The 20,872-nt window shown below is 33.4% G+C and overlaps 2 protein-coding genes across 3 annotated transcripts in view; one reads left to right on the forward strand and one right to left on the reverse strand.

Annotated features, from left to right (window-relative positions):
* LOC108749392 lies at positions 1–2,887 on the reverse strand. Its single transcript, XM_018488063.1, has 3 exons — positions 2,678–2,887; positions 1,473–1,642; positions 1–456 (listed from the first exon to the last, which is right to left on the reverse strand). The coding sequence occupies exons 1-3, from the start codon at positions 2,742–2,744 to the stop codon at positions 187–189; spliced, it is 507 nt and encodes a 168-aa protein (XP_018343565.1). The 5' UTR covers positions 2,745–2,887; the 3' UTR covers positions 1–186.
* Positions 2,888–9,779: 6,892 nt separating this feature from the next.
* Positions 9,780–20,872, forward strand: part of LOC108750833 — a 26,343-nt gene continuing 15,250 nt past the window's right edge. Inside the window, exons 1-2 of one of the 2 annotated variants that reach the window (XM_018490645.1) lie at positions 9,780–9,816; positions 10,033–10,235. The gene's annotated coding sequence lies outside the window, so the exon portion shown is untranslated. Of the gene's footprint in view, positions 9,817–9,874; positions 10,236–20,872 lie in introns of those variants that run through there. The other variant, XM_018490636.1, reaches the window with a different exon arrangement.

The following is a 20,872-nucleotide window of genomic DNA, read 5'->3' on the forward strand; positions in this document are numbered from 1 at the left end:
TAAAACATAAAACTTAAAACTTAGATAATGGCTTACTGTAGAAAACCCAAAGAATTTCACGGGATATACTGTATCTTTCGAAGAACGCAGAGAAAATAAAGCGCCATCGGACGCCCGCACCCGTGGACCACGAGGGTGTATTATTTGTGGGGGAATTATTGTGATTAGAGGCTTTTATTGACACTGTCAGGACGGATACATGATAACAGTCAAGACAGCTTGGAGCAAGAGGGCTAGCAGGAGATCGATTTCTTTGATCGTTAGGTCGTTGGCAGTGCCGGTGCCGTTGTTGCATAGATTAGTCTCGCAACAGGCGGTACAGGCATAGAGCTTGGTACGTTCGCCGATCACGATGCACCCGGGCTCGCATTTGTTCGTGCAATTTCTCTGGAGGGACCACGTCTTCGGACTGGAGGTCGAGTTCTCGGTGCTGGTGGTGTAGGAAAATCGCTTTACCTGCAACGCATGAGCTCATATTGTGTTTCAATTTTTATTAAGTGTGAAGTTTTACCGGGCGCGTCCCTCTGTAGAGTCCCTCTCATATGAGATTTACGCGGAAACATTAGACGAAATTGTCAGAATTGCAAATCAGACGATATAGTCATAGTTACGATGGAAAAAAAACTTGTTTGCTTCATCATCATGTAATCATCTATTCTGGATGAGTGACTTTATATACGCTATTGAGAGCTTTCATAACGATGTTTCTGCGTAGGAAAATTTAACAGTGGGATTTATGTCACAAAGGAAAACCAATAGCTCGGATTCTATATATTTTGTAGATATGTGTGATATTGTGTGACTTTTCTAAAAAATAGAATATTGCGAAAGTGATTGTTTTTAGTGATTGTTTTTAACGCGCACGTGAATAATATCGAAAACATTAATAAATATAAAGATCATTTAAAGATTTTTTAAGTTAGCATTTTGAATACATATTTCTATTAAAAATTAAAAATTTTTAGAGGAATTGTACGGTATTTTCTCATACTATTCCCTCGTTATATCAGAAATTATAAATGAAATATTTTTTATATCACTGGCATTTCGACAATTGCTGTACCGAGAAATAAACAGCGATACGACGTACCTCATGCATGTAATAATGTAACCGCACAAATAAACGCTCGCTCATGAACATTTGTATGTATGTTCAATTATATATTAATTCGCTCAGATAAACAAGGTTCAAATTATTGTAACAAGTTCGCATTAAATGCGCACGAGAATTCATCACGGACCCGTTCGTTAAAATCTCGCTTCAACTAACTCGGAGCAACTATTCCAATTTTCCTCTGAAAATAGGTCAATCACATCAATCACGTTTCTACATAATATTACATATTGTATTATGTAATAAAATGTTTGGTGTGTTTGTGAGAAATTGTGATGCAAATCTTAATACAGAAGGATTATTGCATTTGATGCTAATCGAGTGTAAGAACGAAAGGTACAAACCTATCTCGTCTTACCATGCAGATTCTTCTGTCGTCCGTGCATTTGTGCTCGTAGTCACTGAAATTGCCACCATTGCCAGTGATACATTTCTCACCGTGATCCATAGTGAAGCACTGATAACACCATAAGTCGTTGGCCCTTTCAGAAGCCGCGTTGGTCCGGTGCTCTTTTGACATTAGTTGTCCTGTTTTATTATAAAAGCCATTTGTATTATGTACATATACATGCATACATAATCGATACAAACCATCATTATATCAAAAGTTCAAACGCATAGAAAGTAGGACACTTGTATAAAAAAGTTAGCAAAAATTTTTACTAATTTTGATCTAAAATGTGCTAATTATATACATATACACTCGTTATAAAGATTTTATATGAGTCTATCATAAAGGAAAACAGAAAAAGATACATAAAAATTAATTAATTAGATATTAATTAATTTTACTTAAATATATATGTAAAAATATTTTAATAATTAGAATAAACATAATACTGCAACAGTACGCAGAAAAACATATCGATTCATCGTTTTACAGATATTTAACTGTTTCAGTCAGTCATCATTTATATGAAGTAAAAATAACTTTGAGAAACTGACTGTTGGCCAACTTTTTAATATAAATAGCTTTTTCTAAAATATAGCAAATTTATAACTTTTAGAAACTTTGAGAAAACTTGAAAAAGAAAAAAGAGAAAAATTGTAGATTATGTTCTACAAATAATTTATCTTTTATAAATTTCTTTCACTTTTTTTTTGCGCTCGTGGATCATCGAAGATAAATTTATTGAGATAAAAATATTTAAAACAAAGATGCTTTTAAGACAATTCTAGTGTTAAAAAATTTCATTGTTCTGTTTCAGGTGTACATCAAAAGAATTGAACAATATTCTTCCCAAATATCTTTTCAGAATCGCATATCTTTTTGATATTTTTTCGATATCTTTAAAGGGGAACAAGCTTGGATGTTTTAATTACGCTATTGCTATGTCGTATTCAGGTTTTACTAAATATTTAAATATTCCTTTTCCTTCTTACCGCCCTGTTACGTAAACACATAGAATTAGTTTTACATGATTATATGTAGAAAAGTACCGTGGCGCCGCCAAGCTTCCGAAAAAAGTGCCTTGGCGCTAGACTACGCCAGGATTACATCCGACTACACCCATTGATCGTGACAGCACAATTACATTTTTATTCGAAATCTTCCACACTTACCGTTTGTAAGAGCCATTAATGTGACAAGCAGGAAGCACGTGATAAAGACGTGCACATTCACGTTCATCTCGAAGGGGTCTGGCTTCGTCGCGAGACTAAACTAAATAACGTAACGACGATCCAACAATAAGTGGACGACTCACATCTTCGAGATTGCTTTCGCGCGATTCACACGCGAGTCTTACGCGCGGCAGTTACGAAAAATCAAGCAGATGATGGTCCAGCCAGCAAACGGCGGCTGGCTCCGCCATGCTGCGTCGGCGTCGGCGTCGGCGTCGACGCCTGCGTCACAGCTGCGTCGAGCTTGCTCCAGAAACCTCGAAAGTCGAAAATCAATATTCGTAACCGGCGAAAGCATTTGTCTCCACACCACGACCCACTCGACGTCAAAGCCATTGCGTGTGCAACGCTTATGATCGCCGTTGGGCTGAACCTGAAACATCACCTGAGATAAAAGACATCTGAATGCACGTCCTTTCCTTCATCATCCGTTATGTAGTATGTAATTAATCTTAGAGGCGAGTGCGCAGGGAAATACCATTCTATCGCGTTGACAACCTTAACTCTTTGCTTAATCATCGCCAATTGTTGTTATCGCGAGGGAGATGATGCGTTTTGTCGTGAACGTTAAATAAAAGCACAAATGTCGCTGCGTGATCGATAGAGGTGTTCCGAGGTTCCTGAAACTTGCGACGGAATTTCCGGGATTCGATACGTATGATGTCATTCAATAGCATTCGACACTCTTTAAATATAGTTTATATTCATAAATTCATCATTTATTTTCATAAATATTTTCTCTATATAATTATTCGGAATTGATTTTTTTATCTATAATAAAAAAAGCAGAAGCAATAGCAATAATAAATGTTTACTTAATTATTTAAAAAAATATAATTATTGTTAAAATGTAAATTTGGTGGCTTTTTTAAATTTTATTTTGCGCTTTTTTAGTTTAGTATATATATATATATTGACGCTACATATATATATTGGCATATATCTTGACGCTTTTTATAGGAGTGCAAGCTAGTGACATCTAGCTTGGAAAGAAGCAATGTGATCAAGTATATGATAAAATATATTATTATCGGTTTTACTCAACTACTCAATATTATATGAGGTAAATTTGTTTCTAGATTATACACATATGTTTACCCAAAGCTATTAGCTACCAAGATAATATAAATAAGAAATAATGGAAATTTCTCTCTCTTATCATTATTCTAAGAACCTTTTCGTGAAAATTTTATCCCTCACTTCCTTTTTTTCTTTATAGGCATACCCTAGAATGACCAGAAGCACTTTTCTCATGCGTTAGTAAGAATCATAAAGAGTCTCTTTATGCCTTTTTCGCCATTTCCAACCGCCAGCGATTTTCAGTATTGTAGAGAATGTAGAGGAATATTTTTGTTTAAATATACTTGATTCGCGAAATATATTTTAGAGTACGAGTCACCGCTGGCAATTCTAACGTTAACGTTTCTATTTTCCGATTTTGGATGATTAAATGGGAAAATAGCCCAAGTTTGTTTGAAAGCGGATTTACCAAACTTTATAATGGATGTACATGTCCACCTGGGACAGCGTTTCGCCACTTTACTATATCCGGACAGTTGTGGTCATGCTGAATTGGTCACACACACATACACACACACACACACACACACACACACACACACACACACACACACACACACACACACACACAACACTTAGCGATGTCGTACCGCGACGATCTAACAATCAAAACTAACAAAGCAAAGTTCTGATTGATCTAACGTCTTGTTCACGTCGTAGTACCTAGCGAATATATATCATCGTTCAACGCATTAAATAAAAATGTGGTATGTTTAGGCAAAAAGCTGAAGTATCTAAAAATTTAATTATAGATATCGATTTAAAAATAATTTAATTGGATTATCAAAATAATAACGTGGGACGTTTAAATTACTTGCTAGAATGTCAAAACATGTTGCATTGTTCATGCTTGAGTTTCCTACATAATTATTTTTATGATCTAATAAAATGTAATAAATTTATTTTTAGATCTATATTCCATTTAAAAATTTTTTTTATAGATACTTTAGGAAAATTATTTTTTCCCACATTATTATTACACTGCTTATTGTATGTACATTATTTTTAACTTATTATTAGCTCCAATTTTAATAACGATCATATCTTTTTTACCTTCAACAAGATTAGATTGATCAAAACAACTTCGTTTACTCCGTTACAAAATTATTCCTAGTGCGTCTTAATCATTTATTACGTAACGGCTGTGTTAGATGAAAAGAAGAAAAAATATTTCGGTATATTGTAATTTGTGTAAGTTTCCGAACGATTAAATTTCTTATTATAATCTTCTTTATCAAACAGTTCTTCCAAAGATTTACTTCGTTATGTAATGTTGCAATACGTCTTTTGTACTTATAACTGTAACGTAATCTGCAGAGTAAGAAAACTTTGAAACAAATAAACAATGTATTAAACTTTTGTCTTTACAGGCAATGAATTAATACAGACTATTAGTCCGTAAATTAAATTCTTTTTTATAAAACTCTTTATGAGTGCTTTATAAGAATTTATGAAAAATATATCTTGAATTTTTATGGCAGTTTAACGGCGTGAGTCAATATTAACTGTACACAACTGTCAATATTTCAGTATACCCATTTTTATCCGTTATTACGCGTAAAAAAAGAAGCAGAAAGAATTTTTTCTTTGAGATATAACATTCAAAATAATTTCAAGCGGTATATTCATCACAGTCTATATTGCACCTGCACATTGCAGGGGTGAATACCCGCAGGGGAATCGATTTCAGGTTTCCCAGACAGCGGCTGTTATGACTTTTACCGGCGAATGAACCTCTTTTGATATATCAGCGAGCATTCAGTCGATGTTCAAGGAAAAAGAGACTAAAGCCAAAGCAAATATGAAATTACTTGATACGTCTATTATATAGAGTGGACAGAAACGATACTGATCGAGATATTTTTAGAACGTCTCAAATTCAATGCGCCTTATTTTTGGGAAAATTACTTTATAAATTACTTTTCAGATTACCTTGCATGTGTTTGTTATAGAAATTGAGTACAAAAGGTAATACAGAATTGGAGCAAATGTGTGATAAAAAATATAATACAAAAAATTAAATACCCAAACTTATTACACTCAATTTTTATAATAAAGGTTATGTATTTTATTATGTAACTTTCCCAGCACTGATAATAACGTATTTTATTCTGTAGATGTAAAAATTAAAGATATAAAAACAAAATTTTCAAATCTCTTATTATTTTATCGACATTTAGCTCCTGTTACATACATTTGTAAATTGCCATTGTCTATTTGATAAATAATAAAGCGATTATTTATATTGAGTCACGTGTTCCTGATATTACCTCCTCTGGAATTATTTCTTTTCAGAAATATCTGCAATAGACATTGAAAGAAGGCTTTTGTTCGCTAAAACTCTCTGAAGCTATTACCTAGACTACCGTTTAAATACAAATTACATTTATAAATTGTAAAGATATTCTTTTCAGAGTCAAATCACGCAGACATATAAGTCTGTTAAGTGGCGTGTATGATGCGATACCGATTTATGCGGCGATTACGCGAATTGTATCCGCCATCTCCGAAATATCAAATTTCGATATTTGCACAGAGGATGTCAACAACGATTTACAAATACCGGTGACATACCCCTTCGCATGCAGCCGACATAGAAGAGCGCAGGAGTTTAACGTCACCGGATTTCGCGCTATAGAGAATATATAATCCATTTCGTCGCGTGTTATCCTATCGTTATCGATCTGCCTCTCGTGCGAGGTAAAAATAAGAAATAAATAACGAAATCTGGACGAATTTCACGAGGGAAGAAATATTTCACGTGGAAGGTCAGCTCCGGGATGACGCGCGTCCGGTCAACGGTTCCATAAACGAGGATTCGCGGACGAGTTTTGGAATATATTCGAGTATATATATATTAGGAGAATTATCTCCGAGATATAAATTGCACGAGGGAGGCCCATAACTTTTTCAACCAGCACTCGCTACGTCGTTCGCGCGACGCGTAAGAAACCTGCGTCTCGGTAGCGTCGCGAAGTAGAAGAGAAATGTCAGGTAATAAGTAGCTCTAATATTATTTTATAAGCCGTCTCGCAGGACGGATATAATTTTCGGATGAAAAAATTGTTTACGACACGATTTCGTACGCGTTTTAACTTTGTCATCTCATTAAATTAAGGAGAAATATGATATTCCGCCTACGTGCCGCTCTTAACAGCATATTTCATATTTTATAGAAAAATTGAAGAAAAGTGATAGCCCGATTATGAATGGTAACACGATTTTGGAATGTTCAATATTAAATATTATGACAATTAGATCTGTGAAGGTATATATTATCTTCTCGAGATAAAATCCCTCGAAGGTATCGTTATATATTTATGAGGTTTATGTTACTTCTTTATAGCTTAATAAGTAATCTCGTGTTGAGTAACCTCTTAATTTAATTTTCAATATACGGGAAAAAAAGCATCTAATTCTGCGTGTTTCTTTCCAAGTGTGTTGTATAATATTGTGTAATATCATATACAAGTCATTAGAATCCTCTTCGAGTAAAGCTGCTGAAAATCGTTGTCTTGTAATGCGCGTTAGAGATAATCGCGATGAGATGCAATAAATGACTATATCTCGCGCGAGTCGAGGTTCTCGGACTCATAATACGCTTAAGCCTTGCAAATCTACCTAGCGAACGATATCGTTTCTCCTTTTAAGCGCTCCGTTTGTAGCTGAATTGCTTCTACTCGACGCAGCGATGCTGTCGTCGTTTAACAATCGCATAAAGTTTCGATTGCTTCCACGTGCTACATTGTCAGCGACAAATATCGCGTATACACGGAATTCCGTCGCTACGTCGAAAGCACTTGTCGGGTCACTTTAGAGATTTGTGTAAATAAGCAACGGGCTCTTTGCACTTCGTCTCTACTACGACTTCTCTTTCAATTTACAACTTTGCCTGCAGGTATAAATTCAACGTCATGCAAGAATCCGTCGCTTTTTATCATCTGCCACACATCTGAGAAGTAAAACGATAATAAACATTATTACTGTTACATTAAATAAGAATTTTTAGCGTTAGATTTGTTTTTCATCTTTCTTTCTCCTTCATTGACTGTAGAATAAAATTTCATGTCATGCAGATATAAATGTGCAAAGCTTTGTGCGATGTAAAAATAAATCACCGCAAGCTCGTTCCGATTTCATAATTTTTCATCATCTATGACGACCTTCGATCGAAAATTTAATACCGTGTTCTATTCAGACCTACTACGTGCAGTCGCACTTTGAAAATTGACGATAATATATTTCGCGTCAGTAAAATGTATAAAGATTCTCACATCTTTCATCGTCCACGATCTCCAATTTCTGAAATGTTCCTTTTCTTCATTTTCTATTCCACGTGCGGTTGCACTTTCGAGCTGTCGTTTTTCCTATAAGTCGACATGAAAAATGTCATCAAAATATCTGTCAAACTATCTGATATAAAATATCTGATAAAAAAAAGGAGTAGAGAGGAATTTAAAATGAACAGAATAAGAAAGAGAAAAAGATTTTGTCTTTTATATTATATTTGAAATAATTCTTTTAAATTTTCGAATGATAAGGGCTGATAAGTGGCTGTGTGCGGAAACTCAGACTTTTTATCATTACTTTTCTAACCGTCTTCGATTTTCATTTAAAATTTAAAATATATTTTCATCAAAGGTAACTGTAAACCACGTTCGATTTTCATTTAAAGCTTAAAATATATTTTTTATCAAAGGTGACTGTAAACGTTCTCGACTCAACGTCTTTTTTCTGTCTTTTTTAAATAGATAAATATTTTAAATAATTTCCGAATTCTTATACAGATAAGTGATAATTAAATTATCTTAATTGAAAATTTACAATAGACGTACTTGTAAATTTCTGTGAATAAAATTGAATAGACATGCAGCTTATTATAAATTGTTGTATTTCTTGAGACGATTATTCATTATTAAACTCGAGCCTCTCGTTGATTTAATTAGTATCTTATAAAACTTAATAGAACGTTAATAGAATTAACGAAATACTCGAGTTATAATAACGAATGTAACAATTGTCCAAGCTAAATAATAGCCTAAGTAAAATGATAGAACGTCTGTAGAACTGACATTTTTAAATATTATTCTCGAGTAAGCATGTCGCTTCTTACATGATGAGAAATTGTCTTGACGCAATAAATAACGTGATAAATAAAAAAAAGTGATAAATGAATAAAACTTTTCTACACCTTACTGCGATTTATTTTTCGAGTATTTTAACTCGAGCTTATTATCGTAACATGTGGCAGAAGAGTATCGTATTACAATACACAATAACACCATTACAATATTATCCGCTTACTACGTAATAATGTAACGTGTACCTGGGAAAATAGCGCATTACAGAACATCGTATTACATAATGTAAAAGATATCTCTATATGACGGTGCTCAACTCTGCCGAGTCGACTTTTTAACGTGAAACAATTTGCGTTTTAAAAATAGAGATTCCGAAGTAAGATAAGTTTGCGTAGAAATTTCATATATTTCTGCATAATTAAAAACTTTCAGTTCAAGACACATGCGTCGTATATCGCCAAGACTAGAAAAAGTTAACGTTGAAACAACAGAAGCGTGGCTTCGACTTTTTTCAAGCTATATGCTGGGAGTCAGTCGACTCTTCGAGATAGCTTCGCCTTGTCGATTACTCAATCAATTTTTCTCCGAGGTACGTCGCACGGTCTGCTGGCTGGCATCATTAAATTATCTGTCAGTGTTTACGCCGAAGCAACACGTGAAACGACTCCTCCGCCACCGTCACCGTCTCCGACGTTCGCTCCACGGTCCACCACCCCCGGGTGCGAGTTGAGCCACCCCTCGCCTCTTGCCCGGATCCAACGGAATGTACTTAAACGATAGGAAGGTGCACGCGTCGATTGGTCGGGCAAACCCCGGGTCGATGGTGAGAGGGGGCGCCGGGTCGCCCCTTTCGCGAGGCTCGTAGTGTCGCTCTGACCATCGTCGCGGCTGGATTTGTTCCTCGTCGTCCTAAACTCGGTAAGATCGCCGCGATCGTGAAGATCTATCGACGCTCATTTAATACCTCTTACTCCGGGATCTTCGATATATCTCGCGTCGCGATATCGATCGCGCGATCCCGAAGCGAGCTCCGGCTACATCCTAAAGCGGTTGAACGATCGTGCGGAATGATCGAGATGAAGCGATCGTACGTATATAGGAGCGACGTGTAATAAGGGTGACTGCCGTATATAGGTGCAGCGGGGAGATCGCGGGGTCGTTACACCGGGGAAGCGGTGCGTGTGCAACCAGCGAGGGTCGACGAGGAGCGGTAGGCAGTAGTGGTAGTACGTCACGGGGTGGTGGTGTGTCAGCGAGTAGATTGCAGTCGGGCCGTGAATGCGGCCGTGTTAACAAACCCTTGGAGTCAACAGCGTCCCGTGGCCGACAATTCTACGGTAGGTGAGATCTCGCTAATTTACTCGCCGGCCACGCCGTGTTTACCGATCGTCTCAACCTCTCTTGATCGCGTAGCTTTTGAATATCCCGCGACTATATCGCGAACTTACGCGAGGAGATAAGCGCGACTCCTTCGCAGGGTGTTTGAAACTTTATCGCCCTGTAGGTTGACATTACTTCCTTAATTGGCTCGGGAGTAAGCCTGGGATGACGGTAATGATGGGCGACGGATATTTATACGATACCTCGTATAATACCTTAGGGCAGGAACCCTTGAGATATATAATCATAACTTACATACATAGCTCATGTTACTGGATGTGTATCGTGAAACTTCGGTAAGAGATCGATTATCCCGGGAACTTACCCTAGAGCTAATTATTTATGTCAGGTTTATGAATTGTTTAATACGATATTATTGCGGCAATTGATCGTAATTGAATCTATATGAAAATAATTTCCCTTTGAATTATCCAGAGACAAGCTGTTCGTTTAAGAATAAACCCGTGAGAATAAAATTATTAGATTGTATTTATTGGCTGCGGAAAAAATCGTGTAGATTGCTATGAGTCTCCCTTAGGTTCATGTTCTTTGTTATTATGCAATAATTACTGGATAGAATTATTCATATTATTTCACTCATGGACACTTTAGATTGCACATGGCATGGAAACTAAATGGATAAAATTTAGCAAGTGCCAGGCAAGCGAATTATATGCGAGTTTATTTAAATATATAAACTCTGTTGATGGAGTTCACCGCCTCTGAATATTATTGCAGCAATTATATAAATACGTTTGGTTAGGCAATTAGCCTGCGTGATGTTTCCTGTTTTGATAATCACGGAATGCGAGAGATTGTGAATATATTAAAAACAGATTGATGCTAAAAAAAGTACATAGAAAAAAAGATATTGATGAAGTATCTAAAAATTTAATTACGCACAAATTTGAATGAAGACTTTTTTTGAACTCTAAAGTAATTATGTAGGACTTTTAAATTGATTCTTAGAACAATTAAAACTGTTTGCAGCATTGCTCAGCATATTTCAATTTCCTACACAATTATTTTGATAATTTAACAAAATTATTTTCAGATTTGTACCTAAATTTTTAGGTATACTTTAACAAAATCATTCTTTCCGTGTAACTAAATTTATTTTAGCAAAATCTTTTTTTCAGTAGTAATAAAATTTTATGTTTGAGTTATTTTACTTTATTTTACTCCACGATTTCAATTAGTCTCAAATATTTACTCCGTGACTAAGAAAGAAGGTACTCTTTTTTAAATAGATTATAAAATCATTGATTTTCTTAATTAACTTTTCACGTGTTATTTATTTTAGTAGATCGGAAATCCATAGGGGGACTTATTGTTAGCAAAGTTATCCTTTCTCCCCCAAAATACGACCATTTTCCGAGAAATCATTCAACCACGTTTCACTAGCAACTACCAAATACGAGGATTATTGAGGAATCGATAAAATCTTGACGGTCGGTCTAATTGACAATTACAAGCCCTGGCAGGTTTATATAGCTGTGCATTCGCAGGGAATAATTGCTCCTGGTAATTTCGACCTTCTACCGTTGCATCTCAAATGAAACGTTTCGTATATCGTAGTTCAGAATAGAATAGGTCAATAGGGGAAGAACAGTAGCCCTTCGAACTTCTCTCAATTCGTGATAGTCTTCCCAAGAGGTACTTAATCAGTGTGGACAAAGTGTAGTTTTTATCAGCAACTTCAAATCTAAATTTAGACAAAAATGTAGTTGAGAAGTAAGTCGTTTTTTGCGAAAAAGCAGATAACGCTAAAACAAGTCACGTAACGTATTTATAAATAATTCTATTTAATTCGAATTTTTTTTGCTTGGCTTAATGCGACTTGGCTTAATGCAACGTATATAATTTTTTGAGTGCACTTTTATCAATACACGCCAGCACTAATAAAATATATTTTTAAAAATATACCGAATTATATAGAATAAAAATAAATATAATATATTATTTTAATAAAAATTGTTTTTACGAGTTTATTTTGTATTATTTGATGAACTTATATGTAGACCAATTTGAATATTTTTACACTAATATTATTTCATTTGAGGTATACAAAAACATTTCGTTGTATATTTTTATATTTGTACTATCCAAGCATTAGGTATTGTTCTCTACTTCATTGTCACGTTAAAAATGTACTGGATAATTTCATTATAACTAGAAATTTGTGATATACTATTTGTTAAATGAAATGATTAAAAATTGCATTGATGAAAGAAAAATCTATTATACCTATTCTGTGAGAAAATAAAGGTAACAAAGTATATTTATAATACATCTTTCTGCAACAAGATTTCGACCAATTACATTTGTAACTCGATTCGCTGTGAACTTGCTTTCAAATGAACCTATAAATGAATGCTTTAATAATTTGAATTACCCCATTTACTAACAATTATCACGAATGTTCTCTGGCAGATTTTGCTCAACAATCGATATAAATGTCAACGTGAGATTCAATCTAATCAATACTATTAAAGACAAATCGCGTTGTGATCTGTATCTCAGAGTTGGAATGAGAATACATATATATAATAGGTATATATACTTTCATCCACCATATTGCATATCAAGTATTATAACAAGGTTGGGAAGTAACGCGTTACTTACAATGTCATTACCGTAACATAGTTGAAACATTTAAATTCAATACATCTCACATGCCCCAAACGGTCTACTCAAATTGTTGTCAATAATCAATTTAACATCAAGATTAATATGTTAAAAGTAACATAAATATTATACAAAAAAATTAATAATAAAAATTAATAATAAAAAATGTAACACTGACACAATTTGCAAGCATATTGTGGAAGCATATTTTTTTAGTAAAATTCACATTTATGATATGTTGAATTAACATATTTTATTTATTTATCGTAGAATTTACATTTTAAAATATAATATTTTATGTTATTTATTTACTTACTTATAAATTACCTTATTTGAATGCTAATAATTGTTAAATGTCACAATCTAATTTAAAATATTCAAATATCATAAAATCACATTATGCTAAATTAGCATTCGAATATGTCTATTCAAATTATTTATTCAGTATGATACGTATACTCAAACATTTAACACAAAATTTCAAGGATTTGAGTGGATTGGTTTTAATACAATTACAACAAATATTTTATTGTGTAGAATTATTCTTTTTAGTAACAAATTGCATTCGTTATTATTGATAACAGCATTAATAGTGCTGTTATTAATAAAAAATTAGTTTTATTACTAAATTTTAATAAATAATTGATACTGTTACTAATAAAATGGGGCTATCGGAGTTACATTTTTTGAGTAGCGATATCGAATATAACCGTTACTTTTACCGTTATTTTATACACGTATAACACATATATGTGGAACATGCGAGTTTCAAAAAGTTTTCAAAAAAAAATGAGTATTGCGTTAGATCATGTTATGATTATTCATAAATATTATGAATCTCATGTTGAATAAAGAAAGATCATCAAAATTCGACGAAAAAGTATATAACAGAAATTGTAACGACTCAGTAATCAGTAAGTTTTTGAGTAAAGATAATGCTAATAAATTACTTTTTCTGATTGATAATGAATTACAGTAATGAGTTACTTTTTTACAAAGAATAACGAGCAACAATATTACTTTTAGTTAGAGTTAGTTAATTTTGAAAAGTAACTTTTCAATTCTGATTATTACATTACAAAATAATAATAAGAAATCTTAAATAATCGAGTTATAATATTAATTAAAAATGTAAAGAATGTTAAATTCGAAAAAGCACATTGTTGCGTAAAATTAGCAAATACAATTTCCGTTTGTGCGTTATATGCAGATATTGGATAGAAGAGAAATGTTGTCGACTTTATGAAAAGTTTACATTTTTTTACGTGCTGTACACGCGATACTTTATAGCAAAATATATACAAATATGTACAATTCATAATCTTTAGCCATAAATTTCTGTCTATTACCTATCCATCTTAATAAATAGTATATCTTCGAGTTTCTGAATTATTATGGATAAATAGAAACTGGAAGTATAATAGCCGGCGGGATTCAATCGGTCGTTTTTCATATAAATTCTTTGAGAAAGGGCAGTTGGGACAGAAGAGAAAAAAAGATAAGACGAAGGCGGAATTCAAGCGCACCGTTCCCAATATGACCGACTCGCTAGAAATATTTGCGACGATAGTTGGTATCCGAAGTATTTAATTAAGTCCGGAGGAAAGTCTCGTGGTTGCATGTCCTTGCGCTTTGACACCGGCGCGTATATCCTGGAGCAAAACAAATTTCCACAAAGGGGATTCAACAAGTAAGAATCGGAAAAGTTCTTTGAGCTTTATTCGGGCTTATTTCGAGTGATAAGAGCGGAATGACGAATCGTTATCGGCGAAGGCGGGCGAGCTTTTCCGCCTTAATCCTTGAGAAACTCAGAGGTAGATGTGGAAGATTAATTCCCATGAAAGGTTCGATTCCAGATTTATTGCTTCGCGTAATTTCGATAAGTTGCTCACCACCTTGCGTTGCACGCGTCATCTCATCTGGTGGTGGAACGTACTTACGTAACGTAGCGTTGTCGCGCGTTTCGCGTAATTACACGACACTAAATGTCCATGTCAGACACAGAGGGAGGCTGTGCATTGAACGAAGAATGGAAGTTAACGAGGCAACAGGGACGACGGCGTGAGTTGGAAGGCCGAATGAATTGTCTTTAATAGCTATTCTGTCGTTGTTGCTTTGTAGAAAACGTTCTACGGAGCGTTTTCACGTCGGACTGTTCTAAGGAAATGAAAGGAATTTAACAATTCTGTCATCTTTCTCTGTGAGAATGTAATTATTTATTTCTACCACGTCTGGAATGTTTTTAATCTTATGACACTATCGCGGACTAATTACTAATTACCAATAATTAATGTTACAATAGGTATATTGCCCAAATACGCAATATTGATCTCTGTGTTATAATTGTAATTGAATAGGAAGCTGGTTTAAAATACTTAGTTAATTAGAGGGAATTAAAAATGATATTTATGTAATGCATAAAATAATATTGGTATAATAAATGGGGCAGTTATATTAACTGTAACAGCTTTTAATTATTGTTAATATTGTGTAATTCCTGTGAATGAGATTTTTTTCATCAATTTTAGAGATCGATGTTCGATATTCGAATTCAGGTCATAGCGATATTTTGAGAACAAATTCCAACAATTTCTGTTGTTAACTCTTGTTTTATGTGTATGTGTGTGTGTGTGTGTGTGTGTGTGTGTGTGTGTGTGTGTGTGTGTGTGTGTGTGTGTGTGTGTGTATATAAATTTTATATTATTTTTGAATTCCAAAGTAATTAAAAAATTAAAATAATTTCAAACGAATCAATGCTTTAATTATAATAAAAAATAGATAATCTGATTCAATACAAATAGACTTTACGGTTGAATAATACATGAAAGGAATGGGGTTTGTAAAATATCTAAAAATTTAACTAAAATTTAACAGATTTAAAATTAATTCTGTTAACTATCAGAATATAATAGAACCATGTAGGGCGTTCGAACTCGTTGCTAGAATATCACATTTTTTTGCAGCGTTGTCCATCATGATTAAATTTTTGCATAAATATTTCGATGATCCAAACTTCTTTCCATGCATCACCTATCATAATAGGTTAGCAAATTAATACATAATCGACAGACATTATCCCCCAGATAACAATATTCTTTTTTTTTTACTCGAATTTCCATTACCCACACCGTTCTCTTTTACATGAATTATAATTTGATATTTCAGCGAATAATTTTATAATCATTCACCATTCTGAAGAGAAGAGAAAATCCAGTGTTACGCATTGAGGAATTATTAATATCTGATTTCGCGGTTGCCGCGTGATGATGATCGCGGCATTTGTTAATGAGAAATCGGTCACGAGTGATTCGTGTAATACTGTTATAATTTATCTACCGTAATAGAGGGGATTATTACACACGCCATTAAATTACCATCTGGCGATTTTCATACGACCGCGAAACATTAACAGGTTCCGCATATAGACCGTCGACGGTCGTCGTCGATCGCGTTGTACACGAGACGGAATAAAAGCGTGACGTCAAATACGGTGCACCGGTATTACGTCACGTAGAGTTTGAAGAGTGGTTGGTTCGCTCGCTCGTTCGTTGACAATATGCGATATCAGCGTCATAGTGAAAAATCTTTTTGTTATACGTTGGAAACGTCCAAGCCGATCCCTCTGAGATTACTTCAGCACTGCAATTAAGTTCGCGAAAGGGTAAAAGAGGGATTTTTAAACCTGAAATCCGTATACGATGGTTGTGCGAAGCTTAGCGTGTGATAATATTAAATTCAGTTTTATATATTTTATTCAATAAGATTCAATAGATTTAGTAGAACCATTCCCTTTCTCAAATAATGGTGATTTTTCTTCTTTTCATCTACTGGAGAAAACGTAATGTAAGAATCTAGCAAATCATAATGATAACAATAATATCTAATAATGTACTGCAACTAGTATTTCTCGTACTTATGTCTGTTTATATCAATGCAATACATTAATTTAAATCTCGGTTCAATTTGTTCTTTATCTTTTTTTAATTCTTAGAATGAAGTTGAATTGAGATTGAAATTAAATTGTATTGGTAGAAAGTAGAAAGAGGTATTAGTTGAGTCATTCATATAAATGATTCTAATCTTAATATTATTATACGCTGCCTTTTAATGCGTACATCTTTGTACATATTGATTATTATACGGTATATTTACCATATGCCTTACAAGTCAATCGAATTGGGAGAGACGCTCTCACGGAGAATATCGGGATTATCGGAAAATTCGAGTTCAAATTTCAGCTGAAGTAATACTTTTTGTAATAAGTTTTTTACAGATTTTAAGATGTTGATAGCATCGACAATCTGATTTAATTTGTGAAAGAAATATTATTTTTTTAGTTTGATTATATTCAAGATTGGAAGTAATAGGCGTGGAGTTATTTATGGCAAGAACGATTTTGCTAAAATATCTAAAAATTTAGCCAGATATAGATCTGAAAATAATTACGTTGGACCATCATCAAAATAATAAAAGTAGGAAATTGAAATTGATAATGAGCAATTTACAGTTTTCAGATATTTACATCTAAATGATTGCACTTCACTTTGTGCCGTTCAGTCCATTAGTGGGTGTCTATGGTGGAATGAGGAACGTGTCATAGACATTGAAGAACATTAGATCGCTGATGATGACTACAAAGCGAGTCGAAACGTTCGAGCTTCACGTATGAAGATTAAGTATTAAAATTATTTTCTAAGATTAATCGTGCTCTAATTTTTGCGCTTCACTTTTATTTGCCTAAATTTTTATTGTTGAGCAAGTTGCAAAAATTTTGATATTCTAGCTTGAGCAGCCTATATAATTATTTTAATAATTTAATAAAATTATTTGTAAATCTGTAGCTAAATTTTTAGATACTTTTGCAAAATCATTCTTTCCATGTGTATCTGAGATAAAAATTATCTATATACATATAGATGTATTATTCTAATATCTAACTTTGACCGTAATTGGCGTTTCTCGTATTTAATTGATTTAATAATATCTAACAATAATTTCAACCATAATTGGGAAACTTTCTAATTTACGTTCTACGTTGTATATATCGCATAATACTTTTTCGATACTTTCATCTATTAATGGATAAAGGAAGAAGCTTTATAAGTGCATGTCTACCGTTGCTAATTGACACGTCGTGCGGTTCTCTTTTAAAATAAAATCCGGTAGTAGACGGTCGCATCTAGCGGTAAATGAAGTATGTAACTTTGCGTCTGAGAAAATAATCGGGCGAGAATTTATTTACTTTACCAAGTATTCTCATCACATCGTTGATTACATTCTCTTTTTCTTTCCCTCTTCTCTCTCTCTCTCTCTCTCTCTCTCTCTCTCTCTTTCTCTCTCTTCTTTCTCTTTCTTTTCTTCTTAGAGACTCAGCTCGTTGGTCCTAAAGCTCTTTCGCCGGTACGGTGCTAATGTAGCAGCGACGATGCAACTCTAGCCCAATCTCACTCTATCTTGCGGTAGTTTAGCAGTTGGCCACCTTTGAAACTCAAAAGCCAAGCCGTAACACTGTCGATCGATAGGGTTCACTACTAAAGGCGCACTCAAGGGCTCTTTGGTTTATCGGATGTCGTACTAGTGTTCTTTGTTCGATGAATCTCATTTGAGAGTCGCCAACGCTGAAATTTCCGGCAGACTGAACTACGAAGGATATCGGAAGCGATGAAGAAGGGAAACAGAGAAAAAAAAAGCGAGAGAGAATTCAGATAGATTGGCAGAGAAGAAGAAAACGAAGACAGATGAGTACGGCATGATGTGATTTATCCGAATGCAACAGAAACGCTGACCTTCCTCTCTTTCCTTTCACTCGTTATTGAATCCTCTTTGCGGTATTACGGCGTAATTGGCTCTCGCTCTATAAACTCTTACCCTCATGTGAATTGACTTAAATTTAACCCGCCGTTCGCACAGCGTAGTTCGTTACGGTAACTTCAAAGTAGATCTATTCGGAACGAACGGAACGATCTGATTGATTACGTTACTTGCAATTTGAGCATTTTCATGCTGCAGACCAGACAAGTCTTGCTTTTCCTCCTCACTATGTGACCTTATAGCGTGTTTCAAGTAATCACATAAGCTGCCTCGACCGAGCGACCAAAAATATTACGTGTACATCAAGTGTGCCCAAATAAACACCGGATAAATCGAATCATTTCTGCAATACGCGATCTTGCAAGCGGCAAATTTTATTACACTTATCGTATTTGCTTAAGCAATATAAATTTGAAAGTGATAATCTACATTGAATTTTCTTTGGTGATGCAGCTTAAATCCATTACCTATATTCTTTATAAGTAATTTCTTTAGTAACTTTTTATCGCATCTCAATAAAAAGTTATTAAAGGAAAAGATGATATTATCCCAGGTAGTAAGCTGATGTTATTCCGATGTAAAAATAGTATTAAAGATGTTATTTTGACATTAAAATGACGATAAATAACATCAGCTTGCTACCTAGGATATCTCATTTAAATTTTATATAATAACGTAATTACTAATTAATAGTATGTATTTAAATTTTAGATTTAACGATTATATTCGTTAGTGTTGTTCAGTCAATTCTAGACTCAAAGCTATGAAATATTTATTACTTTAGGATACTATTTATAAAAATGTGACGATACTGCATAATGACTTAAGATTCAAAAAGAAACAGAGGTGATAATGTGGCCTTTCACAAAAATAGGATTTAAAAATTGGTTTTATTTTAAAAACAGTATTTGTTTATAAAATTAATAAAAGATAAAACATTGTAGAATGTATAAATAAATATTATATAAACAATATAGGAATTTTAAGCATGACCATATGTATGAATATATCAAATACGATAAAGAAAGCCATGATGATCGGTCAAAATTTGTTTTGAATAATACATTATATATTCGTTTTATTATAATAAATCAATTTATCCCAAATATAACTTTTGAACTTTTAACACAATTATTCTAAAATGCTAATAATCCTCTCTTAATTTGATTTAAAAAAAAAAAGAAATTTATTGCGAAAAATATTAGCCAAGGTTCGAATCTGAGACCTCTCGACTTTCCATAATAGTGTCTCAGTCAAGACTTTAATCAACAACCGCAATCATATCTGGAATAAATTGATTTAATATAAAGAATACATATATAATGTATTATTCAAATATTTAACTTTGACCGATCTTGGATTTTTTTAAATGAATATATATATATATATATAACACATATATATATATGCATGTATACGTAAACATAACTTTTTCCGCATATAGGTTGCTTAGTACTAAAAATCTATAGTACCACGTAATACAAATTATAGATTAACAGAGCTACAATTAATTTATGTCATTTTTTTGATATAAAAACCTATCGAAAAAAAAAATCAGCAATCAACGCATTTAGGGAGCTACACTTTTAAAATGTTATTTTGTTTAACTTTACAAAACTCGAATATATTCAACTAAATAAAATGCTAAATAACTATAACAAATAATACTCTCAAATATATTTATATCCAAGGAACACACCGAGAAAGTTATAATTATTTTGACGTCATGAAGGTCAAAGTGATGATTTTTGTTATAAAATTTGAATTTGTTAAAAATTAAAATAAAGTTATTTTGATTTCTTGTTAACTTTTGTGTGATAATACGCTCAAATTTAAGAATAATGAGGATGTATGTGTGTGTGTGTGTGTGTGTGTGTGTGTGTGTGTGTGTGTGTGTAATTAAATGTTAAAATGTATTTTAAAAACGGTTCGGAATACTTGAAAGTAAAAGTATGTTATAATAAATGTTAGCTATTGTATTTGGAATAATAGCTTCATGGTGTAATGGCAAGCTAAACAAATAATTTCACTATATTCCACCAATAATTAGATTCATCACTTAATCAAAGAGAAGCCATTATATCTATTAGCCATAATACTATCTTTTCATTTATTGTATTATTATTATTATTATATTGTACATATATATATATAT

The sequence above is a fragment of the Trachymyrmex septentrionalis genome, unplaced genomic scaffold (assembly GCF_001594115.1).
Source record: "Trachymyrmex septentrionalis isolate Tsep2-gDNA-1 unplaced genomic scaffold, Tsep1.0 scaffold11, whole genome shotgun sequence".
NCBI lineage: Eukaryota > Metazoa > Arthropoda > Insecta > Hymenoptera > Formicidae > Trachymyrmex > Trachymyrmex septentrionalis.

Coding starts and splice junctions, on each gene's coding strand:
- LOC108749392 (XM_018488063.1), bottom strand. CDS start 2,744: ATGAACGTGAATGTGCACGTCTTTATCACGTGCTTCCTGCTTGTCACA. Junction 1,643..2,677: donor ATTAATGGCTCTTACAAACG/GTAAGTGTGGAA, acceptor ATAATAAAACAG/GACAACTAATGTCAAAAGAG. Junction 457..1,472: donor ACGACAGAAGAATCTGCATG/GTAAGACGAGAT, acceptor CATGCGTTGCAG/GTAAAGCGATTTTCCTACAC.